The following is a 25188-nucleotide window of genomic DNA, read 5'->3' on the forward strand; positions in this document are numbered from 1 at the left end:
ATATAAGGACACACATAGCGCTCACTTCTACTCCACTCATAAGTACTGTGGATATTTCAAATTAAGAGGAGGGGGATTCATAAATGAAAAGCATAATCACGGGGTATGGGAGAGAAAAAAGGTTGGGAACTGCTGATCTAAATACTTTAGAGGGAATAGTGACAAGGAGGACATGTGGGTATTAATCACGGTACTCTTTACCTAGCACGGCGCCCACAATGTCCATCGCGGTCATCGGGGGTAAAAAATTGCGGGCATCGCGGCCATCGCATGCACTAAAAAACCGGGTGCGACGCGATGCCCGCGATGCCCGCGATGCCCGCGATTTCCCATAGGGATCAATGTTAAAAGTGTGATTGGACGCGATTTTACTGTTCAATGCCTCAATGGCCGTGATTTTTCCATAGGAAACAATGTTAAATGGGCCACAGAGCCCTAATAGTCCCCCTGAAGTCTGAAATAGCCCCCACAATTGTTAACGCCACCCCACGATCAACGTGAACCCGAAGCGTGGCGAGCGCAGCGAGCCCGCGAGGGGCGGTGGTACGCGTCCTCCGACCTTTTCATACCCCCACTATCCACGTCGGCGTGGAGTTGAGAATAGAATAGTGTGGCGAGCGCAGCGAGCCACTGAGCCCGAAGCGTGGCGAGCGCAGCGTGCCCCGCGAGGGGACGCGGATACCTTCACAGGTAAACGCGTCCCTTCGCGGGCTTCACAGGTATCCGCGTCCCCTCGCGGGGCTCGCTGCGCTCGCCACGCTTCGGGCTCGGTGGCTCGCTGCGCTCGCCACACTATTCTATTCTCAACTCCGCGCCGACGTGGATAGTGGGGGTATGAAAAGGTCGGAGGACACGTACCACCGCCCCTCGCGGGCTCGCTGCGCTCGCCACGCTTCGGGTTCACGTTGATCGTGGGGTGGCGTTAACAATTGTGGGGGCCATTTCAGACTTCAGGGGGACTATTTGGGCTCTGTGGCCCATTTAACATTGTTTCCTATGGAAAAATCGCGGGCATTGAGGCATTGAACAGTAAAATCGCGTCCAATCACACTTTTAACATTGTTCCCTATGGGAAATCGCGGGCATCGCGGGCATCGCGTCGCACCCGTTTTTTAGTGCATGCGATGGCCGCGATGCCCGCGATGGGCGCCGTGCTAGGTAAAGAGTGCCTTAATCACCTTGGACTGGACTCGTTGGAGGGGCCAGGTCTGTGACAATATAGGAGTTTAAAAAAATACACTATATTCTTCCTTTTTTTGTTGCTTGTCCAATAAAGGGTTAAATGCAGGTTTGTAGGTTGGTCGCCTGGGAGAAAGAACTAATAATAATAATAATAATAATAATAATAATAATAATAATAATAATAATAATTTTATTTATATAGCACTCTTTCTCCAGTAGGACTCAAGGTGCTTAACAGATCGAATGAATGTAATACAGTACAGGAACAATGAAGTACAGAAAAGCTTTTCATAAACTATGCCTAAGGGAATTACAGAAATGCTTGAGTAAACAGGAAAATCTGAGTCTGCTTTTGAAGTGGGAGTCTCGAACTGTGCAGGAAAGTGAGTTCCATGAGTGAGTTGGAGCATTATGGCTAAAAACTTGACCCCTAGATGAATTATGGGAGATTCTACTGCTAAGAGTCCTTCATCTCAGATCGCAGTAATCGGGTGGGACAGTATGGAATCAGAAGTTGCTTCAGGTTTCTTGGGCCTTGGTCATGTTGGGCTTTGAAACTCAGTAAATGAATCTTGGAGATGATTAATCATTTTCTGGGCAGCCAGTGGAGGGATTAGAGAATGGGAGTTATGTGGCTAGAACGGTGCTGTGTATTGTAGCAGCTGTTATCGGTGCAGTTCTTCTGCTGGGAGACCATGGTAGAGGGCATTGCAATAATCTAATAAGATGATACAAATGCATGTATGACTTTTGGCAGATCTTCAGAGGGGATTAAGTGTTTATTTCTGGCTATGTTCCTCAGATGAAAGAATGATGATTCGATTGTGGCTGATATCTGATTTATGGAACGAGAGAGGGTTTCCTATATATAATCCATCTCTATAGGTGTTCCCAGAATGCTGAAGGTTTCTATAGCCACGGTAATGATTCTGCTAGCCCTGCTTATGCAATCCTGTACACTCCCATATTCTGAGTCCCTGAGAAGACAATACAAGGATATGTTTCAAAGACATTTACCAATGATTTGACTTTCGCAATGGATCATTATGATCCAAGAGACATAGGGGAAATTCCAACCCAAGTTGGTACAAGTACTGTTTCCTCTCTAGAATGCATTGCAGTTCTATATAAGATATATCCAGAAGAACACTGTAGGCTGGCAAAATGATAACAAAAATGTAGAATTTTAGTAGGTACTTGTGTCAGTGGCATCACTATAGCCCCGCAGCCCCCGCTATGGCGGGGAGGCGTTAAGTAACTATGGGCGCCGGTCTGCGGGGCTATGTTACTATGCATCTGTGTGGCGGGGACATGTGGGCAGCGCCGCCACCCCTCCCCCTAGCCCTCCCATCCGCCCGCCCGCATAAAGTTAAACACCCCCCTTACCCCTCCTCATGCCGCCGCCGCATTCCCGCAGCGCAGATCTCCTCTTGGCTACAGATCATCTCCTCCTGACCTGCAGTGCTAATGAAAGCCGCCCCTCACAAAATGGCTGCCCCCATACAGCAGAGAGTTTTTTAGGGATGCTAGAGGAGGCGGCGGCCTCGCCGCTGACTACGCTAACTACGCTGGCTGCGGGAAAACTACACTGATACTGACAGGGACACTGACTACGCTGGCCGTGGGAACACTGCACTGATTCTGACAGTGACACTATGCTAACTACGTAACGGGCGCCGTGATAATACACAAGTAACTTTTATTATTAGTTTAGAGTCAGCATTACATCACAAATAGATGGATGCCGCAGATGGGGAAGTGGTAGGGCCAGGGACAATCAGGCTGTACAGTAAATGGGATTAATAACATCAATATAAATAGCACATGTCCACCTGCACTACAACATTGTATTGCTAATAGCACTAACAAAATAAACATCCGACTTCCTTTTTATTGAACAGAAGTGTTAATGTTATCATGTAAATAGAAAAAGAATTCACATCTGTACAAAGTATTCAATTATCTCTGATTTGTCTCAGAAAATGTATTTATTATTACTTATTACCAGTTATTTCTATTACGCAGCGCTTTACAGTCCCTGCCCCAGTGGAGCTTACAATCTATATTCCCTACCACATGTACACGCGCACACAGACATTCTAGGGTTAATTTTTGTTGAGCGCCAATTAGCCTACCTGTATATTTGTATATCTACAGATCTATCTATCTATCTATCTATCTATCTATCTATCTATCTATCTATCTATCTATCTATCATTATCTATCTATCTATCTATCTATCTATCTATCTATCTATCTATCTATCTGTCTGTCTGTCTGTCTGTCTGTCTGTCTGTCTGTCTGTCTGTCTACAGGTATCTGTCTATCTATCTACAGTTATCTATCTATCTATCTATCTATCTATCTATCTATCTATCTATCTATTATCTATCAACAGCTATCTATCTATCTATCTATCTATCTATCTATCTATCTAATCTACCATGTTTCTAAAATTCCCAGAAGTCTGTATAATTCCAGTGTATACCCTCAGACAAAAGGCTTATCTCTGTGTATATAAACAGTTACACCCCTCCTGAACTCTTGATCATACAGAGAGCACTTCAGGCCTGACACTCCCTGTTCTCACTGCTGGAACCGTTTTGTATGAAAGTGCTGTCGACATAGATTGCAACAGCAATGCCTAACTCCGAGATTATAAGTGATGTCACTATGAAGTCATCGCCCCCACCCTGCTAACGAATCATTGCATATAAAACTCTATTCCGGGCAGAAATCACTTTACATTTCTTAAAGTACCTTATCATCTAACTGTGTCTAAGAAGACTGTACGTGTGCTGTGGATATTACTATGATGTACTCGGGATTACATATTATAGCACAGGTTGGACTGCTCTTACTTACATTGGGTAAGTCAGCATATGTGATATCACTATATGTCTGCATGTATGGATACTGGGCAAGTAAATGATTGTTGGCTGTTGCTAGTTCACGTGTATAATGGCTATCCCTAGTTCACCTGTGTATATTGGCTATAAATGGATCACCTGTGTATAATGGCTATCCCTAGTTCACCTGTGTATAATGGCTATCACTATTTCACATTTGTATAATGGCTATCACTAGTTCACCTGTGTATAATGGCTATCACTAGTTCACCTGTGTATAATGGCTATCACTAGTTCACCTGTGTATAATGGCTATCACTAGTTCACCTGTGTATAATGGCTATCCCTAGTTCACCTGTGTATAATGGCTATCACTATTTCACCGGTGTATAATGGCCATCGCTAGTTCACCTGTGTATAATGGCTATCACTATTTCACCTGTGTATAATGGCTATCACTATTTCACCTGTGTATAATGGCTATCACTATTTCACCTGTGTATAATGGCTATCACTATTTCACCTGTGTATAATGGCTATCACTAGTTCATCTGTGTATAATGGCTATCACTAGTTCACCTGTGTATAATGGCTATCCCTAGTTTACCGGTGTATAATGGCTATCACTAGTTTACCTTTGTATAATTGCTATCACTAGTTCACCTGTGTATAATGGCTATCACTAGTTCACCTGTGTATAATGGCTATCACTACTTCACCTGTGTATAATGGCTATCACTAGTTCACCTGTGTATAATGGCTATCTCTATTTCACCTGTGTATAATGGCTATCACTATTTCACCTGTGTATAATGGCTATCACTAGTTCACCTGTGTATAATGGCTATCACTAACTCATGTGTATAACTGTTATATCCCTAACTCACATGTGTATAACTGTTATATCACTAACTCACATGTGTATAACTGTTATATCACTAACTCACATGTGTATAACTGTTATATCACTAACTCACATATGTATAACTGTTTTATCCCTAACTCACATGTGTATAACTGTTATATCACTAACTCACATGTGTATAACTGTTATATCACTAACTCACATGTGTATAACTGTTATATCACTAACTCACATGTGTATAACTGTTATATCACTAACTCACATGTGTATAACTGTTATATATCACTAACTCACATGTGTATAACTGTTATATCCCTAACTCACATGTGAATAACTGTTATATCACTAAATCACATGTGTATAATGGGTATCACTAACTCACATGTGATTAACTGTTATATATCACTAACTCACATGTGTATAACTGTTATATCCCTAACTCACATGTGTATAACTGTTATATCACTAACTCACATGTGTATAACTGTTATATCCCTAACTCACATGTGTATAACTGTTATATCCCTAACTCACATGTGTATAACTGTTATATTCCTAACTCACATGTGTATAACTGTTATATCACTAACTCACATGTGTATAACTGTTATATCCCTAACTCACAAGATCTTGGCGGACAAGCTACACCCTGGCCACAACCTGCTTGAACCCCTTCCGTCAGGCAGACGTTTTAGGTCCATCCCAGCAAAAACGACAAGAACTACAAAAGGCTTCTTCCCAATAGCTGTCCACCAACTAAACCGTATTGAACGTACCAAATACTAAATACTAACTCGAACTGTTCTAGATATATGTGAAATGTATGTGATGTATGTTTATGCCTCTCTTCCCACCCCCTTTTTGTTCCCTGATTGATGCTGCACTGTTACCACAAAAAATTCCAAGCATACGCAAGTATACCTGGCCAATAAAGATGATTCTGATTCTGATAACTGTTATATCACTAACTCACATGTGTATAACTGTTATATATCACTAACTCACATGTGTATAATGGGTATAACTAACTCACATGTGTATAATGGTTATCTATATCATATGAGTATAACCTCTCTCTGAAGTGTATGATATTAATCTGCTTCCTATGTATATAATGGCTACCTCTCGATCGTGCATTTTTAGTGGATATTTTGCACATCCCTCAACGCAACATTGGCACTCAAATGGATAAGGACATGTAGAACTCAATGACCATAATGTCAGGGAATCTAGTGTCACAGCTTGAGTCCTGTTGGAGAAAGTGCGCTATATACTGTAACAGAAATTTACTTACGCACTTACTTACAGCAACCAACTGTCCTTAACCCTTTGAGCGCCGAGGGAATTTGTCAAAACAGGTGTGACAGTTGCCAAGCAAACATTTTTCTTCATCATAATGACCTGTAAGCTTTTTTTTACATAACATTTTATATTTTAATTTATATAACCAAAGTGGGCGTCGCTGGCCTTTTTTAGCGGATATATTGCGCGTCTCTCACAGAGATGTTGGCACTCAAAGAGTTAATTATCAAAGCACTTCAAACGGTTTTAAAGATTAGCCCCTGAAAATGTCTATATATTTCAGTCTTTGCCAACTATCCATTGTACTGTATGCTATATCGGCATCTTATCATTAAAGTTTGGTTTGAGTCAGGAAAAAAAAAACATTTTTTTAATGAAAATGAGAATTTAATTGCAAAACATTAATAATAACATCCAGTAAAGGCGATGGCCGGCAGCGCTCCAAAGCCTGGCACATTAATCATGTATATTGTATATCCTGGTGAAAGCGCCTCAGTACTGCTATTGTAGAGAGACTGGATTTACTGCAGTGCTAAGTTCCAAGTGACGCAATGTGCAGCTGCCTGTGTTATACTGTGTTATACTGTACGTCTGTGTTATATTAGTGCATGAGGTTAAGCCGGATCCTCCCTGCTGAGTAAGTGTCTATTGCAGAGGTCTTCGAGGCACCCTAACAGTTCAGTATGGGGGTGATTCTTATCACCGCACTTCCCTGAGCATTGGTGTGTGACTGCCGTGTGGTGCGAGTGAGCACGGGGAACTGCTGTTCACATGTCCCGTTTGCAGCTAGCAGTGCAGGTGGAGGGCGTGGGGCGGCGGTTAGGGGTCGCGCCTATTGGAACGCTGGCCATTCCCATATCAATGAGCCGGCGCCGTGGGTGCGGGGGCCGAGCAGCTGACATCAGCGGATGACAGGTGCGCACCCACTTCCCGCACCGGGCGCTCGCAGATGTAAAACACCAGAGAGGTGTCTTACATCTGCGAGCGCTGTAGAAATCTATCGATGGTCGGTGACCATCGAATGATTTCCTCCGAGCTCGCAAGGCTGTGCATGGATGTTTAAACTTAACATCCATTTGCCTGCGTGTGGGGGAACTCAGCAAACAAGGGGGGGCGGCCATTTGTGCATTCCGCAGCTTGGACTGTGGAACAGAAGAAGCTCCTATATCCATGCTTGCTAACAGTTGTATATTAGTCAATTAAATTTAAACCTCTGTGCTACACCATAGGTATACTTGAAACCTGTTACGGTACACAGCCCCCTGGCCCCGCAGCCATACCTGTGTGATGTGCATAGAGATATATGATGGCGGGCAGGCGACGCAGTGGAAGCCTCTCCCGGTGCCGCATACTCCCGGGCATTCGGGAGTATGCGGCACCGGGAGAGTTGTAAATAGTGCACTGCAGAATGCTACATTGTTTTGCAGTTTATGTAATTAGCATTGAAAGTAATTCTTTAATCTCACATATTGTAATGTATCATTTGTCACAGGTCACGATGTCCACAGCCAGTCTTCGTCCAGTACTACAATCAGCCGGCTATCACCCAATTCAACTGTTACTCCTGAACCTGTTCTTACCAGTACCCAACCAGGAGATAGCATCAGCACAAGTACAATCTCATCTACAGTAACAAGCAGTCAAACTGAATTGACAACGTCTTCTAATAGCGACTTGACAATATCCTCTAGTAGGACTACCCATATGCAATCAGTTAATGAGAGCGACACAGTGACAGCTTCAACTTCATTATCAACATCAGCCAATGACACCATGAATTCTTCTACCAGAGATGCAACATCTTACAGTACAGTTACCAGTAGCCCATCAGTTACCATAAGTACTACAGATGTATCTTCAACCGCATCCATAGCAACATCTACTAACATAATAAACTCTTCCAGTACTGGAACCAGTGACCAGCCTACATCAACCAGTAACACAGCAACATCTCAAAGCACTGTAACCAGCAGCCCATCAGTTACCATGAGTACTACAGATGTATCTTCAACTGCATCCGTAGCAACATCTACTAATATGATGAACTCTTCCAGTGATGGAACCAGTGACCAGCCTCTATCAACCAGTAACACCGCAACATCTCATAGCACTGTAACCAGCAGCCCATCAGTTACCATGAGTACTACAGATGTATCTTCAACCGCATCCATAGCAACATCTACTAACATGATGAACTCTTCCAGTGATGGAACCAGTAAACAGCCTACATCAACAAGTAACACAGCAACATCTCAAAGCACCGTAACCAGCAGCCCATCAGTTACCATGACTACTACAGATGTATCTTCAACTGCATCGGTAGCAACATCTACTAACATGATGAACTCTTCCAGTGATGGAACCAGTAGCCAGCCTACATCTACCAGTAACACAGCAACATCTCATAGCACTGTAACCAGCAGCCCATCAGTTACCATGAGTGCTACAGATGTATCTTCAACTGCATCCATGGCAACATCTACTAACATGATGAACTCTTCCAGTGATGGAACCAGTAAACAGCCTACATCAACCAGTAACACAGCAACATCTCAAAGCACTGTAACCAGCAGCCCATCAGTTACCATGACTACTACAAATGTATCTTCAACTGCATCGGTAGCAGCATCTACTAACATGATGAACTCTTCCAGTGATGGAACCAGTAACCAGCCTACATCAACCAGTAACACAGCAACATCTTATAGCACTGTAACCAGCAGCCCATCAGTTACCATGAGTACTACAGATGTATCTTCAACTGCATCCGTAGCAGCATCTACTAACATGATGAACTCTTCCAGTGATGGAACCAGTAACCAGCCTACATCAAACAGTAACACAGCAACATCTCATAGCACTGTAACCAGCAGCCCATCAGTTACCATGAGTGCTACAGATGTATCTTCAACCACATCGGTAGCAGCATCTACTAACATGATGAACTCTTCTAGCGATGGAACCAGTAACCAGCCTACATCAACCAGTAACACAGCAACATCTCATAGCACTGTAACCAGCAGCCCATCAGTTACCATGAGTACTACAGATGTATCTTCAACTGCATCCGTAGCAGCATCTACTAACATGATGAACTCTGCCAGTACCTTAGCCAGTAACCAGTCTACATCAACCAGTAACACAGCAACATCTCAAAGCACTGTAACCAGCAGCCCATCAGTTACCATGACTACTACAAATGTATCTTCAACTGCATCGGTAGCAGCATCTACTAACATGATGAACTCTTCCAGTGATGGAACCAGTAACCAGCCTACATCAACCAGTAACACAGCAACATCTCATAGCACTGTAACCAGCAGCCCATCAGTTACCATGAGTACTACAGATGTATCTTCAACCGCATCCGTAGCAGCATCTACTAACATGATGAACTCTTCCAGTGATGGAACCAGTAACCAGCCTACATCAACCAGTAACACAGCAACATCTCATAGCACTGTAACCAGCAGCCCATCAGTTAACATGAGTGCTACAGATGTATCTTCAACCACATCGGTAGCAGCATCTACTAACATGATGAACTCTTCTAGTGATGGAACCAGTAACCAGCCTACATCAACCAGTAACACAGCAACATCTCATAGCACTGTAACCAGCAGCCCATCAGTTACCATGAGTACTACAGATGTATCTTCAACTGCATCCGTAGCAGCATCTACTAACATGATGAACTCTGCCAGTACCTTAGCCAGTAACCAGTCTACATCAACCAGTAACACAGCAACATCTCAAAGCACAGTAACCAGCAGCCCATCAGTTACCATGACTACTACAGATGTATCTTCAACTGCATCGGTAGCAGCATCTACTAACATGATGAACTCTTCCAGTGATGGAACCAGTAAACAGCCTACATCAACCAGTAACACAGCAACATCTCAAAGCACTGTAACCAGCAGCCCATCAGTTACCATGACTACTACAAATGTATCTTCAACTGCATCGGTAGCAGCATCTACTAACATGATGAACTCTTCCAGTGATGGAACCAGTAAACAGCCTACATCAACCAGTAACACAGCAACATCTCAAAGCACTGTAACCAGCAGCCCATCAGTTACCATGACTACTACAAATGTATCTTCAACTGCATCGGTAGCAGCATCTACTAACATGATGAACTCTTCCAGTGATGGAACCAGTAACCAGCCTACATCAACCAGTAACACAGCAACATCTCATAGCACTGTAACCAGCAGCCCATCAGTTACCATGAGTACTACAGATGTATCTTCAACCGCATCCGTAGCAGCATCTACTAACATGATGAACTCTTCTAGTGATGGAACCAGTAACCAGCCTACATCAACCAGTAACACAGCAACATCTCATAGCACTGTAACCAGCAGCCCATCAGTTACCATGAGTACTACAGATGTATCTTCAACTGCATCCGTAGCAGCATCTACTAACATGATGAACTCTGCCAGTACCTTAGCCAGTAACCAGTCTACATCAACCAGTAACACAGCAACATCTCAAAGCACTGTAACCAGCAGCCCATCAGTTACCATGAGTACTACAGATGTATCTTCAACTGCATCCATGGCAACATCTACTAACATGATGAACTCTTCCAGTGATGGAACCAGTAAACAGCCTACATCAACCAGTAACACAGCAACATCTCAAAGCACTGTAACCAGCAGCCCATCAGTTACCATGACTACTACAAATGTATCTTCAACTGCATCGGTAGCAGCATCTACTAACATGATGAACTCTTCCAGTGATGGAACCAGTAACCAGCCTACGTCAACCAGTAACACCGCAACATCTCATAGCACTGTAACCAGCAGCCCATCAGTTACCATGAGTACTACAGATGTATCTTCAACCGCATCGGTAGCAGCATCTACTAACATGATGAACTCTTCCAGTGATGGAACCAGTAACCAGCCTACGTCAACCAGTAACACCGCAACATCTCATAGCACTGTAACCAGCAGCCCATCAGTTACCATGACTATTTCAACTATAACCTCCACTTCATCATTGACAACAAATAGTAATTTGAGCGTAACAAGCAATTCAGCCAATTCAAACAGTGGCACAGGGACCTCTGCCAGCAACTTGTCTTCTTCTACCAATATTGTGACTTCTTTCACTACGCAGCCAATGTCCAGCACTGCTACAAAATCTGGTTCTTCTACCTCTGCAACTCAGTCCAGCTCTGTAACCGTCTACACAGGCACCGATGGGCAGAACTCAGGTAATTACAAGAGAGACCGGGGAGGCTGCATATAGGTCACCTCTCTTATAATGCCCCTGAAGAGCAGATTTAAGGCTCGATTCAGACCTGCTCGCTAGGCCATGTATATTTGCTGCCTAACGAGCAGTCAAACACAGCCACACCGAACGCATGCCCCCCACCAAGTGAATCCCCGCATTAGGATATGTATGCTTACCCATTCACTCACATGCGGGCGCACATAGAAGAAATCATTCGATGATCACTCACCATCAAATGATTTTATCATCCTTCAGTCTAAGTAGTCTATAATTACTTACTTTTCATATGGCCGCTTTCCGCCGAATTGTGGGTGGACCCTGATGTTATGAGACCCGCCTCCGAGGATGCATGGGCATGCCAGCACTCCTATAAAACGCTGGCCGGCAGGGCTGCCACTCCCCCGGGAGCTGTCAGAGCGCTCCCATCTCTCCCCCTTTCGCCCCCTCCCCACCCCAGGAAGCTGTCAGTGCACTCCCATCTCCCCCCCCCCCCCCCCCCTTAACTTACCGCCAGACTCTGTCCTCACTCAGCAGGTCCCGAAGCACATGCTTCTTCAATGCAGAATTTTGGCTGCCAATTAACATGCAGCACCGGCTGGTGAGCCAATCAGAGCTCGTGTACCAGCAGCCGCTCTGATTAGCTAATGGTACACAAGTTCTGATTGGCTCAAAAGCCATTTTAATTGGCCGTCGGCATCCTCCATTGAAGTAGCCTGTGCATTGGGACCTGCTGAGTGAGGACCGAGTGCAGCGCAGGCAGCATACAGTGGAGGGTTGCTTGTGGGCAAAATGAGCTGCCGGGGCCCTTCCAGAGGCCAGGGCCTGGGACAGCTGTTCCCACAGCACCCCCTAGTCTGCATCTGATAAACTTAGCCTGATAAACATACTGTACATACTTACATGAGGAATAGATACCGGTGGTTATGAGATACAGTATATAATAAAACTTTTGTTTCTTTTAGTTACTACAGTTTCTGGATCAGACAATTCATTGGCTCCCTGGAAAATCATTGTCATCTCATTGTCTGTTGCAATTGGGACATTTCTTCTTGTTGGGGGCACGTTAATGGTGAGTCCTTTCTGTCTTCTACTTCCAGGGCAGTCAAATACAATGTGGACATATCTGGATACCGTTCTAGAGTACATATACCTGATAAATGTGTTTGCTACTGTATAGCGACAGTCCCAGGTTCATTGTTCAGCACAGTTTAGAGAATAAAACACAATCCCCTGTCATTTATGACTATGGGCCTTATTCAGGTTGCTTGGCAGCAGGGCTGCGTTCGCACGGGGACCGATGTTGTGTTAGTGCGCATGAACATGCACATTTCTGCGCGTGTGTATACGCAGGGTGCGTGCACCCACAGCGTGCGTGCACCCACACAAATAAAAACATATGCGTCGACCATCGAAAGATGTGGGAGGTTCCCCCTGGCCTGCAAGTGGCCTGCAATTCGCATGCCCTGAATGCCCTGAATGCGAATTGCACTTGCAAATGGGTGGCGCCAGCCAACCATTCGCAATGCAGGGTTTGGTGGACTTGCAACCAGAATAACCCCCTAGAGCTGTTTGAGCTCTTGCTACGTGTTCAGTATATTTTGTCACATTGCTGATGTATATACATAAGAACACTTTGATTATGATTATTTTAGAAAAATATTATGTATTTCAAGCACAGACATCAAATATACAATTACTACCTGCAAAAATGGATGTTCTCTTTTTCATGCATTCTGATATCTGACCTGGGGCCAGATGTATCAAGCTTCAAAAAGTGATGAAATGGAGAGCGCTGACCATCAGCCTCAGTTTCTAACTGCTACTTTACAGGCTGGGTTTGAAAAATGACAATTGGGGGCTGATTGGCTGGTTGTTTATCACTCTCCATTTTATTACTTTTTGAAGCATGATACATCTGGCCCCTTGTGGGTAAAATATATCTATGTATAACATTTTACTTTGATAGTTTAGTTTATAGGTCATATTTAGGGGCATATTTTCCAATATTTTGGAATTATTCTCGATTATTATAATTTCTTATCACTAATTACTAAAATTATATTTAAATATATATCATTGGAATTTACAAAAAAATAATCATTTGTGGACACAATTTTTCCAGAGGTCTGTGCATGCACAATACAGTCTGGGTGCTCTAGTACTCAGACTCTATTGCACTGGGCAGCGGGAGAGGGAGGAGCCTGGCCGGAGGAAGCTTCATACGGACCTCCTTCTGTCTTAAAGTGCCGCTGCCTGTGGTTGTTGGATTTTTGAGGGAAAATGTAGGGACTGCAGCTGATTTATCCGATATGTGCTGCTGTCCTCTTTTTGTAAAGATGTTCCGTAAAATGTATTTGATAGTCATACATATTTCAAAAATACACTGTATACTAACTAATATATCAATTCTTTCCACAGGCCTTATTTTATACCAGAAACCTGGGACCAACTCGCTATGATGTTTCTCGAGCATATATTTAAGAGACCACCTTGATTACCTCGCAAGAATCATTTCAACCGTCTTGTTAACAGTATTATGTAAAAAAAAGTGTTGTGAGATAAAATGCCTCTACTGGTTGCTGAGGGTATCACAGAAGACATATTTTAGTAACTGTTCTTTATAGTGTTAAAATGACGGCTTCTGCAGTGTACTTTCACTTCGAGCTGTGACAGTTTTGACTTTGACTTTGAACTGTGACTCTTTTTAGCCCACAAACGCACCACACGACCCACAGTACCTATCTGCTCCTACCTCCAATCTTTGCCTTCACAGCTCCCTCTTTCCATATCCGACAAGTTTGTAACAGTTCAGTGTCCCTGCAAAAATTGCTTTTACTTTCTTTTATGACATGTTTTAGCACACAAAGAAGCAATGTAATCTGTCGAGTGGCCTCTAGTGGTCAATGTGGCAGTAGTAGATAGGTAGATAGCTAGATAGTGCTATACAGAGAGCTTTTAATCATAACCATCTCTACCCCAGTGCAGGGTTGCCGACTTTCAAAAAATCCTCTCCGGGAGAAGCCCGGAGAGGAATCTTGCATTACGCGATTTGGGGGCGGGGCTTAGCTGTGACGTCATTAAGCCCCGTCCCTATTACAACAAATAGCCGAAATAACAGTTATCCATGGAGGGGGCGGGGCTAAAACGTCACGATTGTGCCGTTTTAACTCCGCCCCCTCCCCTGAGACCCGCGGATTGCGGCATATAAATGCCGCGATCGGGGGCTCAGTGGGGTTCCCCCTGATTCCGGGAGGGTTGCCCACCCTTCCGGGGGCCGGGAGGAAGGACCCGATTTTCGGGAGACTCCCGCAAATTCCGGGAGGGTCGGCAACCCTGCCCCAGTGTCACTTACAGTCTGCAAATGTATCCATCTGTATGTCCATGGAAACATGTGTAGAACATATAAATGCCTCAAAGGATGGAACCCAAGTAGCAATACTATGAGGTTCTAACACTAACCACTCTGCCACCCAATCTGTATATGTGATACTGTAGATGCCCATTGACGGGTGAATTTTAGACATTATAATGACTTCAGAGTTTGCTAACACTGTATTTTATTTATTGAATTTGATAGATATTTTTTGGTAATATTGTCACTGTATGTGTTATTGTACATTCCGTGCTATAGAAGACAGTGTGAGGGTGACATCAAGTGGTTGATGTGTGCATTACATGTTTTAGAACTATAAGAATTTAGAACAGAAAACAGGTGTGATATGAAGTAATGATTTTATCGTACTGACCACTACTGAAATGACGATACATTGCTGGAAAATGTAAAAGTTTTATTTATCAAGATATGTTGTAATTAAGATTTGTATTTATTTGTTAGATTATATTATTTATTCTCCTTGTACAAAGTTTCTATGGTCAAAGTAATATCATGTGATTTGCAAATGTCATTGCTAATGTCATGAAGTCAATTAAAGAATTGATGCAAATGTTACAAAGGTTCCCATTTGTTTTTTTAATTATTATTATTATTATTATTATTATTATTATTACAGTTGGTTAATTTTATTCTGACACACTAGTCTTTGTGGAATGGAATTTACTCACAACTGAAAAGGGGTGTGACCTACGCAGAATTGGGTCACTAGAGAGGTGTGCACAGCAGAACCAAAGATACTGGACTTTCCCCAGACACTGGGCCTGATGCAATAAACTTCAAAAGTGATAAAATGGAGAGTAATAAACAGCCAGCCAATCAGCTCCTACCTGCTATGTCAAGACTGGGCTTGTCAGGCAGGAGCTGATTGGTTGGTTGTTTATCACTCTCCATTTTATCATTTCTGAAGCTTAGTGCTTCTGGCCCACAATGTCTACACTGCTACCTCCTCCTCCTCAGTGACAGGAGCCAGCTGCTACATAATATTGTCACAGTGCAGCACCCGGCTCCCAGTCACCGAGGGGAATCTGACATTTTGATGTCACCCACTGGAATGGTGACAGCTTGGTGTGCTCTGTACCCCCACATCTTCCTAGTGACCCTTCTGACTAGTAGGAAACATCAAACACATTTGGAAAACAGTACCCACCATACAGGTAGAACATGTCATAATCTAAACCTTGTTGATAATGATAATATACAGTGTAATATTGTGCAGCGCCGTAACAGAACAGCAGAATGCTGTTTGCCAGCCTTATCATCTAAGTTCATTACATCATGGCCCTTATTCTGGTTCACTTGCAAAGGCAAATTCCTTCTCAAATGGACAAAACCCTGCTGCACTGTAGGTGGGTCTGATATAACATGTGCAGAGATAATTAGATTTGGGTGAGTTTTATTCTGTGCAGAGAAAATATGGACTGCTTTAATTTTGCACTGCAATAGAGATCTAACTTTGAAGTAAAACCCCACCCAAATGGAATTCTCTCTACACAAGTTACATCTGCCCCACCTGCACTGCACATGGTTTTTCCCAATTTAGAAGGAATTTGTGAACCACAATGTGAACTAGTGTATACACCAGGATTAGCCAATGAGAGAACAGTAGTGTATACACCAGGATTAGCCAATGAGAGAACAGTAGTGTATGCACCAGTATTATACCATGAGAGAACAGTAGTGTATACACCAGTATTACACCAGGAGGGAAGAGTAGTGTATACACCAGGATTACACAATGAGAGAATAGTAGTGTATGCACCAGGATTACACCAGGAGAGAACATTAGTGTATGCACCAGGATTACACCATGTGAGAACAGTAGTGTATGCACCAGGATTACACCAGGAGAGAACATTAGTGTATGCACCAGGATTACACCATGTGAGAACAGTAGTGTATGCACTAGGATTACACCATGAGAGAACAGTAGTGTGTGCACCAGGATTACACCATGTGAGAACAGTAGTGTATGCACCAGGAGTACACCAGGAGAGAACAGTAGTGTATGCACCAGGAGAACACCAGGAGAGAACAGTAGTGTATGCACCAGGATTACACCATGTGAGAACAGTAGTGTATGCACTAGGATTATACCATGAGAGAACAGTAGTGTGTGCACCAGGATTACACCATGTGAGAACAGTAGTGTAACACCAGGAGTACACCAGGAGAGAACAGTAGTGTATGCACCAGGATTACACCATGTGAGAACAGTAGTGTATGCACCAGGAGTACACCAGGAGAGAACAGTAATGTATGCACCAGGAGTACACCAGGAGAGAACAGTAGTGTATGCACTAGGATTACACCAGGTGAGAACAGTAGTGTATGCACTAGGATTACACCATGAGAGAACAGTAGTGTGTGCACCAGGATTACACCATGTGAGAACAGTAGTGTATGCACCAGGAGTACACCAGAAGAGAACAGTAGTGTATGCACCAGGATTACACCATGTGAGAACAGTAGTGTATGCACTAGTATTACACCATGAGAAAACAGTAGTGTATGCACCAGGATTACACCATGAGAGAACAGTAATGTATGCACCAGGGTTACCCAATAAGAGAACAGCAGTGTATGTTTCAGGATTACACCAGGAGAGAACATTAGTGTGTGCACGAGGATTACACCATGTGAGAACAGTAGTGCATGCACCAGGATTACACCAGGAGAGAACAGTAGTGTATACACCAGGATTACACCATGTGAGAACAGTAGTGCATGCACCAGGATAACACCATTAAAGAACAGTAGTGTATGCACTAGGATTACACCATGAGAAAACAAACAGTAGTGTATGCACCAGGATTATCCAATGAGAGAACAGCAGTGTATGTTTCAGGATTACACCAGGAGAGAACATTAGTGTGTGCACCAGGATTACACCAGGAGAGAACAGTAGTGTATACACCAGGATTACACCATGGGCCTTATTCTGGTCGATGCGGTCCGTTCCAAATTCTTTCGGAGGGCGCTTTTTAGCCGTCTGCGCATGCGTAGGCAACGCTATGCGCATGTGCCACGCATGGTCTCCGTACTCGTTCTCACTAATACCGTACAGAAATGTCCACCGAATTGACTCTGGAAATATGGGCGTAATATGGGCGTCATTCGGACTTACACAAGGGCGTGGTTTCAAAGTGGGAAAAAACTGGGCGTAAATATGGGCGTACACGAGGGAGTGCACTAACTGTGGTAGGCGTGCATTCGGACAGCACACCGACTGCAAACGAACCAACATGCATGAAATATGCGGTCTTCATAAGCAAGTTTCACTTCGCGGAGACCACTTGTTCATGTGCTAGGCATTCGGTTCGCAAAATTAGTACGGCCGCACCTGAAACACTGTCAGCTGAACACAATACAATCCACTCCTCTACTCATTTGTCATTAATTACACTCTTTTCATTGCTTCAATTGGAAGCATTGCTGCCTAAATGGACCATTACTAAATACACAAATATAAGCTAAAACACCACTGCATGTTTGCTATTTTACCCACATTTACACTGCAAGCAATGGTCAGAAATTGGTACCAATATTATAATTTAACATGTCACTTTTACATTCAGCAATAACAGCACACATTTGGGGGTAAAAAGAACATTTATTAAATTGGTGGAAAACATATGATTTTTCTGACACCTATTATTCATGTGTCAGATCTATGAGTTCAGATAAGAGTCGTGAGTTTTGCGGACATACCCCGCATCGGTGCGTACGGGCAGCTTCCCGTCCGTTCTGACGCTGTAAGATGTACACTGGGGATTTTAGATGCAGAGAACATATATTTGCTGAGCTGCACAGCACCTAGGCAGCCATCAGTGGCACCACTGGTCGTTACATCAGCCAGGTAGGTAACAATACAAGCAGAGACAGTACAGTTATCACACAGGGAACACATACCCGCTGAGCTGCACAGCACCTAGGCAGCCATCAGCGGCGCCACTGGTCATTGCAGCAGCCAAGTAATTAACACTCTAAGCAGATACAGTACAGTTATAGGTTGCTTTGCAGAGGACAAACGGGGGTACAGTACAAATGGGTGGCACAGTTTCTAGGCAGCCATTAGCGGTGCCATATTGATTGTGCTCCTCACTGGCAGCAGTAGTGGGGGGGGGCAGTGTGTCAGGGTCCTGGCTGGAGCTGAGGCTGGGGGGGGATATGGTTGAATGGTCAACCAAAGGATGGTCGACAGTCATTAGGTCGACACCGTTGGATTGACACACAGAAAAGTCGACAGGGGTCTAGGTCGACATGGCTGAAGGTGGACAGTCTAGGTCGACATGGGACATGGTCGACAGGGTTTTAGGTCGAAACATGCATTAGGTCAACATGGGTTAGATCAACAGTCAAAAGGTCAACATGGAGTTTTTCACTGTTTTTGAGCCGACATGTGCCGACAGGTGGTATTTCATGCCCTTCCATCCACTAGGGTGTGGTGGGAGAATAAAAAAGTGTGCCGAGCGCAGCGAGGGGATGCTGTGCACTTAAAACAGTGTCCATGTCCATGTCAACATTCGTGTAAAAAAACAGTGAAAAACCCCATGTCGACATTTTGACTGTCAACCTAACCCATGTCGACTTTCAGTCATGTCGACCTAGACCGCTGTCGACCTTCCTGTGTGTTGGTGTTGATCTAATGACTTTTGACCATCCTTTGGTCGACCAAACAATCCCAACCCTCTGGGGGAGAGCCAGCATACAGGGATGGTCATATAGAGTCAGATGGGAGCCCTGGGGGTGGGAGCCTTACCTCCTCGCTTGGGGCTCTTCCCGTTGGTGGTCTCAGCCGGGGCCTACAGGCCGGGACTCTCCTCTGCTGTCTCTGCAGGGGATCCTTCGGCCAGGGGTCCTCAACAGCATCTCTGCTGCCGGGTAAGATGAAGCCCGGCTGAGGATGGGAGCCCCGATGATGAGAGATGGGAGCTCCACGCTCTTGCGTCCATCCCCGGCCCCCAACTGTAAAAAACAATCAAATGAAGACACAAATACCAAAAAAGTAAAGTTTTAAATCAATCGACTACAAACAAGTGTCTTTCACATCAGATAGTGCACGTAGTAGTGAGAATAGTGGATATGCTATAACACCCATACACACTATTTACAGACCCTCCAACTGTACCGTTTTTGCCGGTACCGTACAGTTTTTTAACAGCCTGTATCGGCTAAATAAAAGTGTACCGAATGTACCGTTTTTTGGCAACGCCCATCTCGGAGGTACAAAGCCAATCAGTGGTGTTGTTATTGGAGGCGGCGCCGGGAAAAGAAAGACTGGCTGCAGAGCGAGGCTTGCACCACATCCAATCACACAGTAGGGGGCCTGGGAGGCGTCGCTTCAGTCCACTCCTCTCAATGCTAACTGCAGACCCCAGCCTCCGATCCTGAGTGAAAGCTCCAATGGCCAATCGTCTCTCCACCCACCCTGCCTCTTAGCTGCGCACTCTCCGTAACAAGACCGCAGGCACCTGCGACCCGACGGCGACCTCCAGCGCTCATCTGGGGTGAGCAGCAGCCGGAGCCCTGAAGCCGGAGCCCTGAAGAACCAGCAGCACTGGCTGCCCATGACGCCCATAGAATTTAAGTGCACAGATAATAACACCTTTGGTTTTCAAACTGCCTCTCAGCTAGCCTGACTGACGGCACCAATCAGCACCCACCAAATCCATCCCCCTCATTATTCTCCTGACTGAAGATGGCGCCAACCAATGAAAACATGGCACTGCAACCAATACCAGAGGATGGTATTAAACCACATTCATGAAACCTAAGCTCTGGTACAATTGACATAAATACACAATTCTGTTATTTTCTCCCCAGTTAGGTGTCTTCCCCACAAGTCTGACAGCTTATTCAATATTTATTTAAGTGTATTATTATTATTCCTGTCACAGTTGATGACACGCCCATTTTACACATGGCCACTCCCTTTTGCCAGTGGCCACGCCCCTGTGTACCAATTTCTGCCCATAAGATGTTGGAGGGTATGTATTTATACACTCCGGCATAATAATAATAATAATAATAATAATAATAATAATAATAATAATAATAATAATAATCATGTGGTGCTTCTGTTAGCTCTCTGGCACTCTGGGCCTTATTCTAGTTCACTCTTTCTGACAAAATCCTTCTTAGTTGGACAAAACCATGTGCACTGCAGGTGGGGTAGATGTAACTTGGGCAGTGAGAATTAGATTTGGGTGGGGTTTTACTTCAAAGTGAGATCTATATTGCAGTGTAAGAATAAAGCAGCCAGTATTTACCCTGCACAGAAACAAAGCAACTCACCCAAATCTAATTCTCTCTGCACATGTTACATCTGCCCCCCTGCAGTGCACATGGTTTTGTCCATCTAAGAAAGATTTTGTCAGAAAGAGTGAACTAGAATAAGACCCTCTGTCCTGTGCGATTGGTAGAGAAGAACGTTCCCAGGAAGCTGTTACAGCCATCTTTAATGCCACCTAGCACGATACTTGTGTGTATGTCCCAATATACTGTTTCAGAACATGTTTCTCAGTCAGCTACAATACAGGAAGAAAACACGGCTTTCCATGTTTGCCAATAACTGTGTTTGCCACAGATTCTGAACAAATATGTTTTCTGGATGGAGAACCGCAGAATTGAGAAAAGCTATTTTGACATTAGCCCATGCAATAGGGCTTGTGCTGCTTACTACCTCTTACTGGACTGGACTTACATTTCAGAGCAAAGGATGAAGAGATCATTCGAGGCCACACGAGGGGATGTGATCGTGTACACATGACCTCGCATGCTAGCACCGACAGTTGGGATTCCGACAGTCATTACCCCGATGTCGGAATCCCGACTGCTCCCTCGTGGGGGTCCATGACCCCCATAGAGGGAGAATAAAATAGGTGGCGAGTGCAGCGAGCCACTGTGCCCGCAGCGTGGCGAGCGCAGTGAGCCTGCAGGGGGCTTCGTTTCGCTCCCCCCGCTGTGCAGTCGGGATTCCAACGTCGGGCTAATGACTGTCAGAATCCCGACTGTCCGTGTGTCATACCACACCCGCTGCATTTCATAGGATATAATATATGTTTTACCCTATTTTTATTTCACAAACCCTGAATATCTATTAATTTTTATTGCACTGAATTAAAAATGAATCCCATTGATATAAGCATCAGTGTACATAACCTACATAAGTCAGTGCTATAACAGTGAGCAGCACTGTTCTCTGTCTGTAATTAATCCTGTAACAATGTGTTTGTTATTCATAGGAAATGATATGTATGGCAAACAATAGTCTATTATACTGTCTGTAGCTATCAAACATGTAATTAGCTCCCTGGGGATAATCACATCACACAGATCATTTAACACATTTATTTGAGTTAAATCCAAGTCCTATGAAATATTATTTAGATAGATAGATAGATAGATAGATAGATAGATAGATAGATAGATAGATAGATAGATAGATAGACAGATAGATGGGATACGGTCACTAGGTCTACAAGCATTAGGTCGGCACCTCTAGGTTGACATGACTGAAGCTTGACATGGAGGAAGGTCGACAGTGTCATTAGGTTGACAACATTAGGTTGACATGGGGAAGATCAAAGTGGGTTTTTTTTTCACATTTTTTTGAGCCGACATGTGCCGACAGGCGGTATTTCATGCCCTACCATCCACTAGGGCGCGTTGAGAGAATAAACTAGTGTGCGGAGCGTAGCAAGGCACCGTGCCAGCGAGCCATGCGAGGGGACGCGGTGCTACGTTTCACTGTCCATGTCGACTGTGTTTACATTCGGGACACAAAAAAGGTGAAAACCCCAATGTCGACCTTTTGACTGTCGACCTTCCCCATGTCGACCTAATGTTTGTTGACCTAATGACCATGTCGACCTAACCCATGTCGGCTTTCAGTCATGTCGACCTTCCTGCATGTCAACATTCAGTCATGTCGACCTTCCTGCATGTTGACCTAGTGGTGTCGACCTAATGCTTGTCGACCTAGTTGCTGACTATCCAACGACCCATACCCAGACAGACAGGGCCAGATGTCAAAAATTGATAAAGTGGAGAGTTATAAACAACCAGCCAATCAGCTCCTGCCTGTCAATTTTCAAACACAGCCTGCATCGTGACAGTTAGGAGCTGACTGGCTAGATGTTTATTATTAAAGATTCCAAAACAGACAAATAGGTGTGTTACCCTTAGCAACCAATTATTTTCTAGCTATCATTTCTCTATTGCACTCTAGAAAATAATAGACAGAATCTGATTGGTCGCTGCAGGCAGAAACAGGTGTCTGTTATAGGTGCTTTAATAAACGGACCTTGTCCTCCTCACTGTCCCCGTCCTGGGATGCCCAACACATTTCCAATGCTGTGCATCCATATGTGCCTCAATCACAACTCAGGGGTCTAGTTACTATGCCTTGGATGGAGATCAAGTGGAGAAACATAAAGTACCAGTCCATCAACCCCTAACTGCCACACCACATTCTATTTTAGAAAAATGGCAGTCAGGAGCTGATTGTTTGCTTGGTACTTTATCTCTGGCCACTTTATCTCCATCCAATGAGGCAGATGTATTAAGCCTTAAAAAGAGATAAACACGAGGGTGATAAAGAGAACTAAATGCAATTTTTCAAACACAGCCTATAACATGACAGTTAGGGGCTGATTGGCTGAATGTTTATCACTCTTTATCACCCTCTTGTTTATCTCATTTTAATGCTTAATACTTCTGCCCCAATGTTAGTAATAGACCACTTTCTACATGACACTGAAAGGTGTTGATGACATTTGGATGTTTTAAGATAAGGTAAATTACCTTTGACCGGAAAATATAGATTTAAACAATTGCACCACTTCCCCTGTCTATAAATCTGCCTTTGGTACAGTCATCGCTGAGCAATCAGAGATTGTTTCCTGTGTTGGTAGATAACAGGTGAGTGTTGCGATTCCACAACACCGCAGTGAGTAGTTACAGAATTATAATGTATGCATGACTTCGGTTTCTGTGCCATGGCAAAGTATTGAGTCACTGGTATCACCGCTCCCATCAGAGACTCATCGGGGAGAAGACCAGGCATAATCCCTGAAAGATATGCTCTCTCTATCAATAATGAGGGAGATACACCCTCGTCAGGAATTTAACCCTAATAACTTTATGAAAATAAAAAGAATCAATGTTTTCTCTAATCAAAATGTGTTATAACACTGTCCATATCGGCATACACAATCATTACCAAAGTTTATACACCTTTTACACCAAGACAAAAACCCGGGTTTTTGCCTTGTGGACCTGGGTCAGCGTCGGTGTAAAAGGGGTAGCGGGGGGGGGGCAGTGTAAACGAATATCCCGGATCATCCGATCTGGCTCCCGATTTCTACAATGAGGGTGCCCAACCTCTGGACCACAGCATCCTGCTGTCAGTATAGAAATTGGACAGGGGGGCACACACAGCCTTCGCTGCTGTCTGCTGTTCCGTGCAGCGGCCTGCGGGCTGTATGGAGGTTGGGCGGGGGGCACACACAGCCTTCGCTGCTGTCTGCTGTTCCGTGCAGCGGCCTGCGGTCAGTATGGAGGTTGGGCGGGGGGCCCAACTAGCCTCCACTGCTCTCTGCTGTACTGTACACACAGCAGCGGAGGCAGGGAGTAAGTGAATGGATGCCTGTGTGCAGCATCCATTCACCTCGCGGATGGGGGGGTAAGGCGATTGCACAGAGGCTGCCCAGCAGCTTACCTTGTTGCTGGGCTTGCCCATAGTGTGGCAGTCAGGGGCCCCGGTGCATCGGTGCTGACCCGTTTACACTGCGGGTCAGCACCGAAGTGTAAACGGTGCAAATACCAGATCCGACCTGGCTTAGTACCTTGTTCCAAATACCGGGTCGGATCCGGGATTTTGCTGTAAAAGGGGTATCATTCAAATATTGCTGCAAATAGTGTTAAATAATTACCAACTGTCTCTAATTTCCAAGGGCATTTCCTGATTTTACAGATATTTGTCACTATAAATCGTGGTCTCTGGAAATGTTACTATTTTTTATATGAACTGCTCAAAATCAAGGACCGATTCATACCCGTGCGTACGAGCCATTAGCTTGAGGTAACTTTCACCTCATCGTCAGAGTTGAAGTGTTGACCCTTAAGGCGCTCTTTCATCTGATTTTGAAAACACTGGCCACACGCTGATTGGCTGAATCTCAGACAATCAGCGCGCGGCAAGTGTTTTTAAACCCAGCAGCGCTTCCTGCGCCGCCGCCCGGCGGATAGCGCTAGTTATTTCTAATCACTGAAGGGAGCCCGCCAGCTTAATACACAGCACCGCAGGTACTCCCGCGCCGCACTGACCCCCCTGCCCG

General features: G+C 44.4%; 1 protein-coding gene across 1 annotated transcript; it reads left to right on the forward strand.

The window, feature by feature from the left end:
* Positions 1-10084: 10084 nt before the first annotated feature.
* Positions 10085-14557, forward strand: MUC21 (mucin 21, cell surface associated). Its single transcript, XM_083160625.1, has 3 exons — positions 10085-11434; positions 12417-12523; positions 13873-14557. The coding sequence occupies exons 1-3, from the start codon at positions 10135-10137 to the stop codon at positions 13933-13935; spliced, it is 1470 nt and encodes a 489-aa protein (XP_083016751.1). The 5' UTR covers positions 10085-10134; the 3' UTR covers positions 13936-14557.
* The last annotated feature ends 10631 nt before the right edge of the window (positions 14558-25188 follow it).

The sequence above is a fragment of the Crinia signifera genome, chromosome 9, assembly GCF_055691185.1.
Source record: "Crinia signifera chromosome 9, ASM5569118v1, whole genome shotgun sequence".
Classification (NCBI taxonomy): domain Eukaryota; kingdom Metazoa; phylum Chordata; class Amphibia; order Anura; family Myobatrachidae; genus Crinia; species Crinia signifera.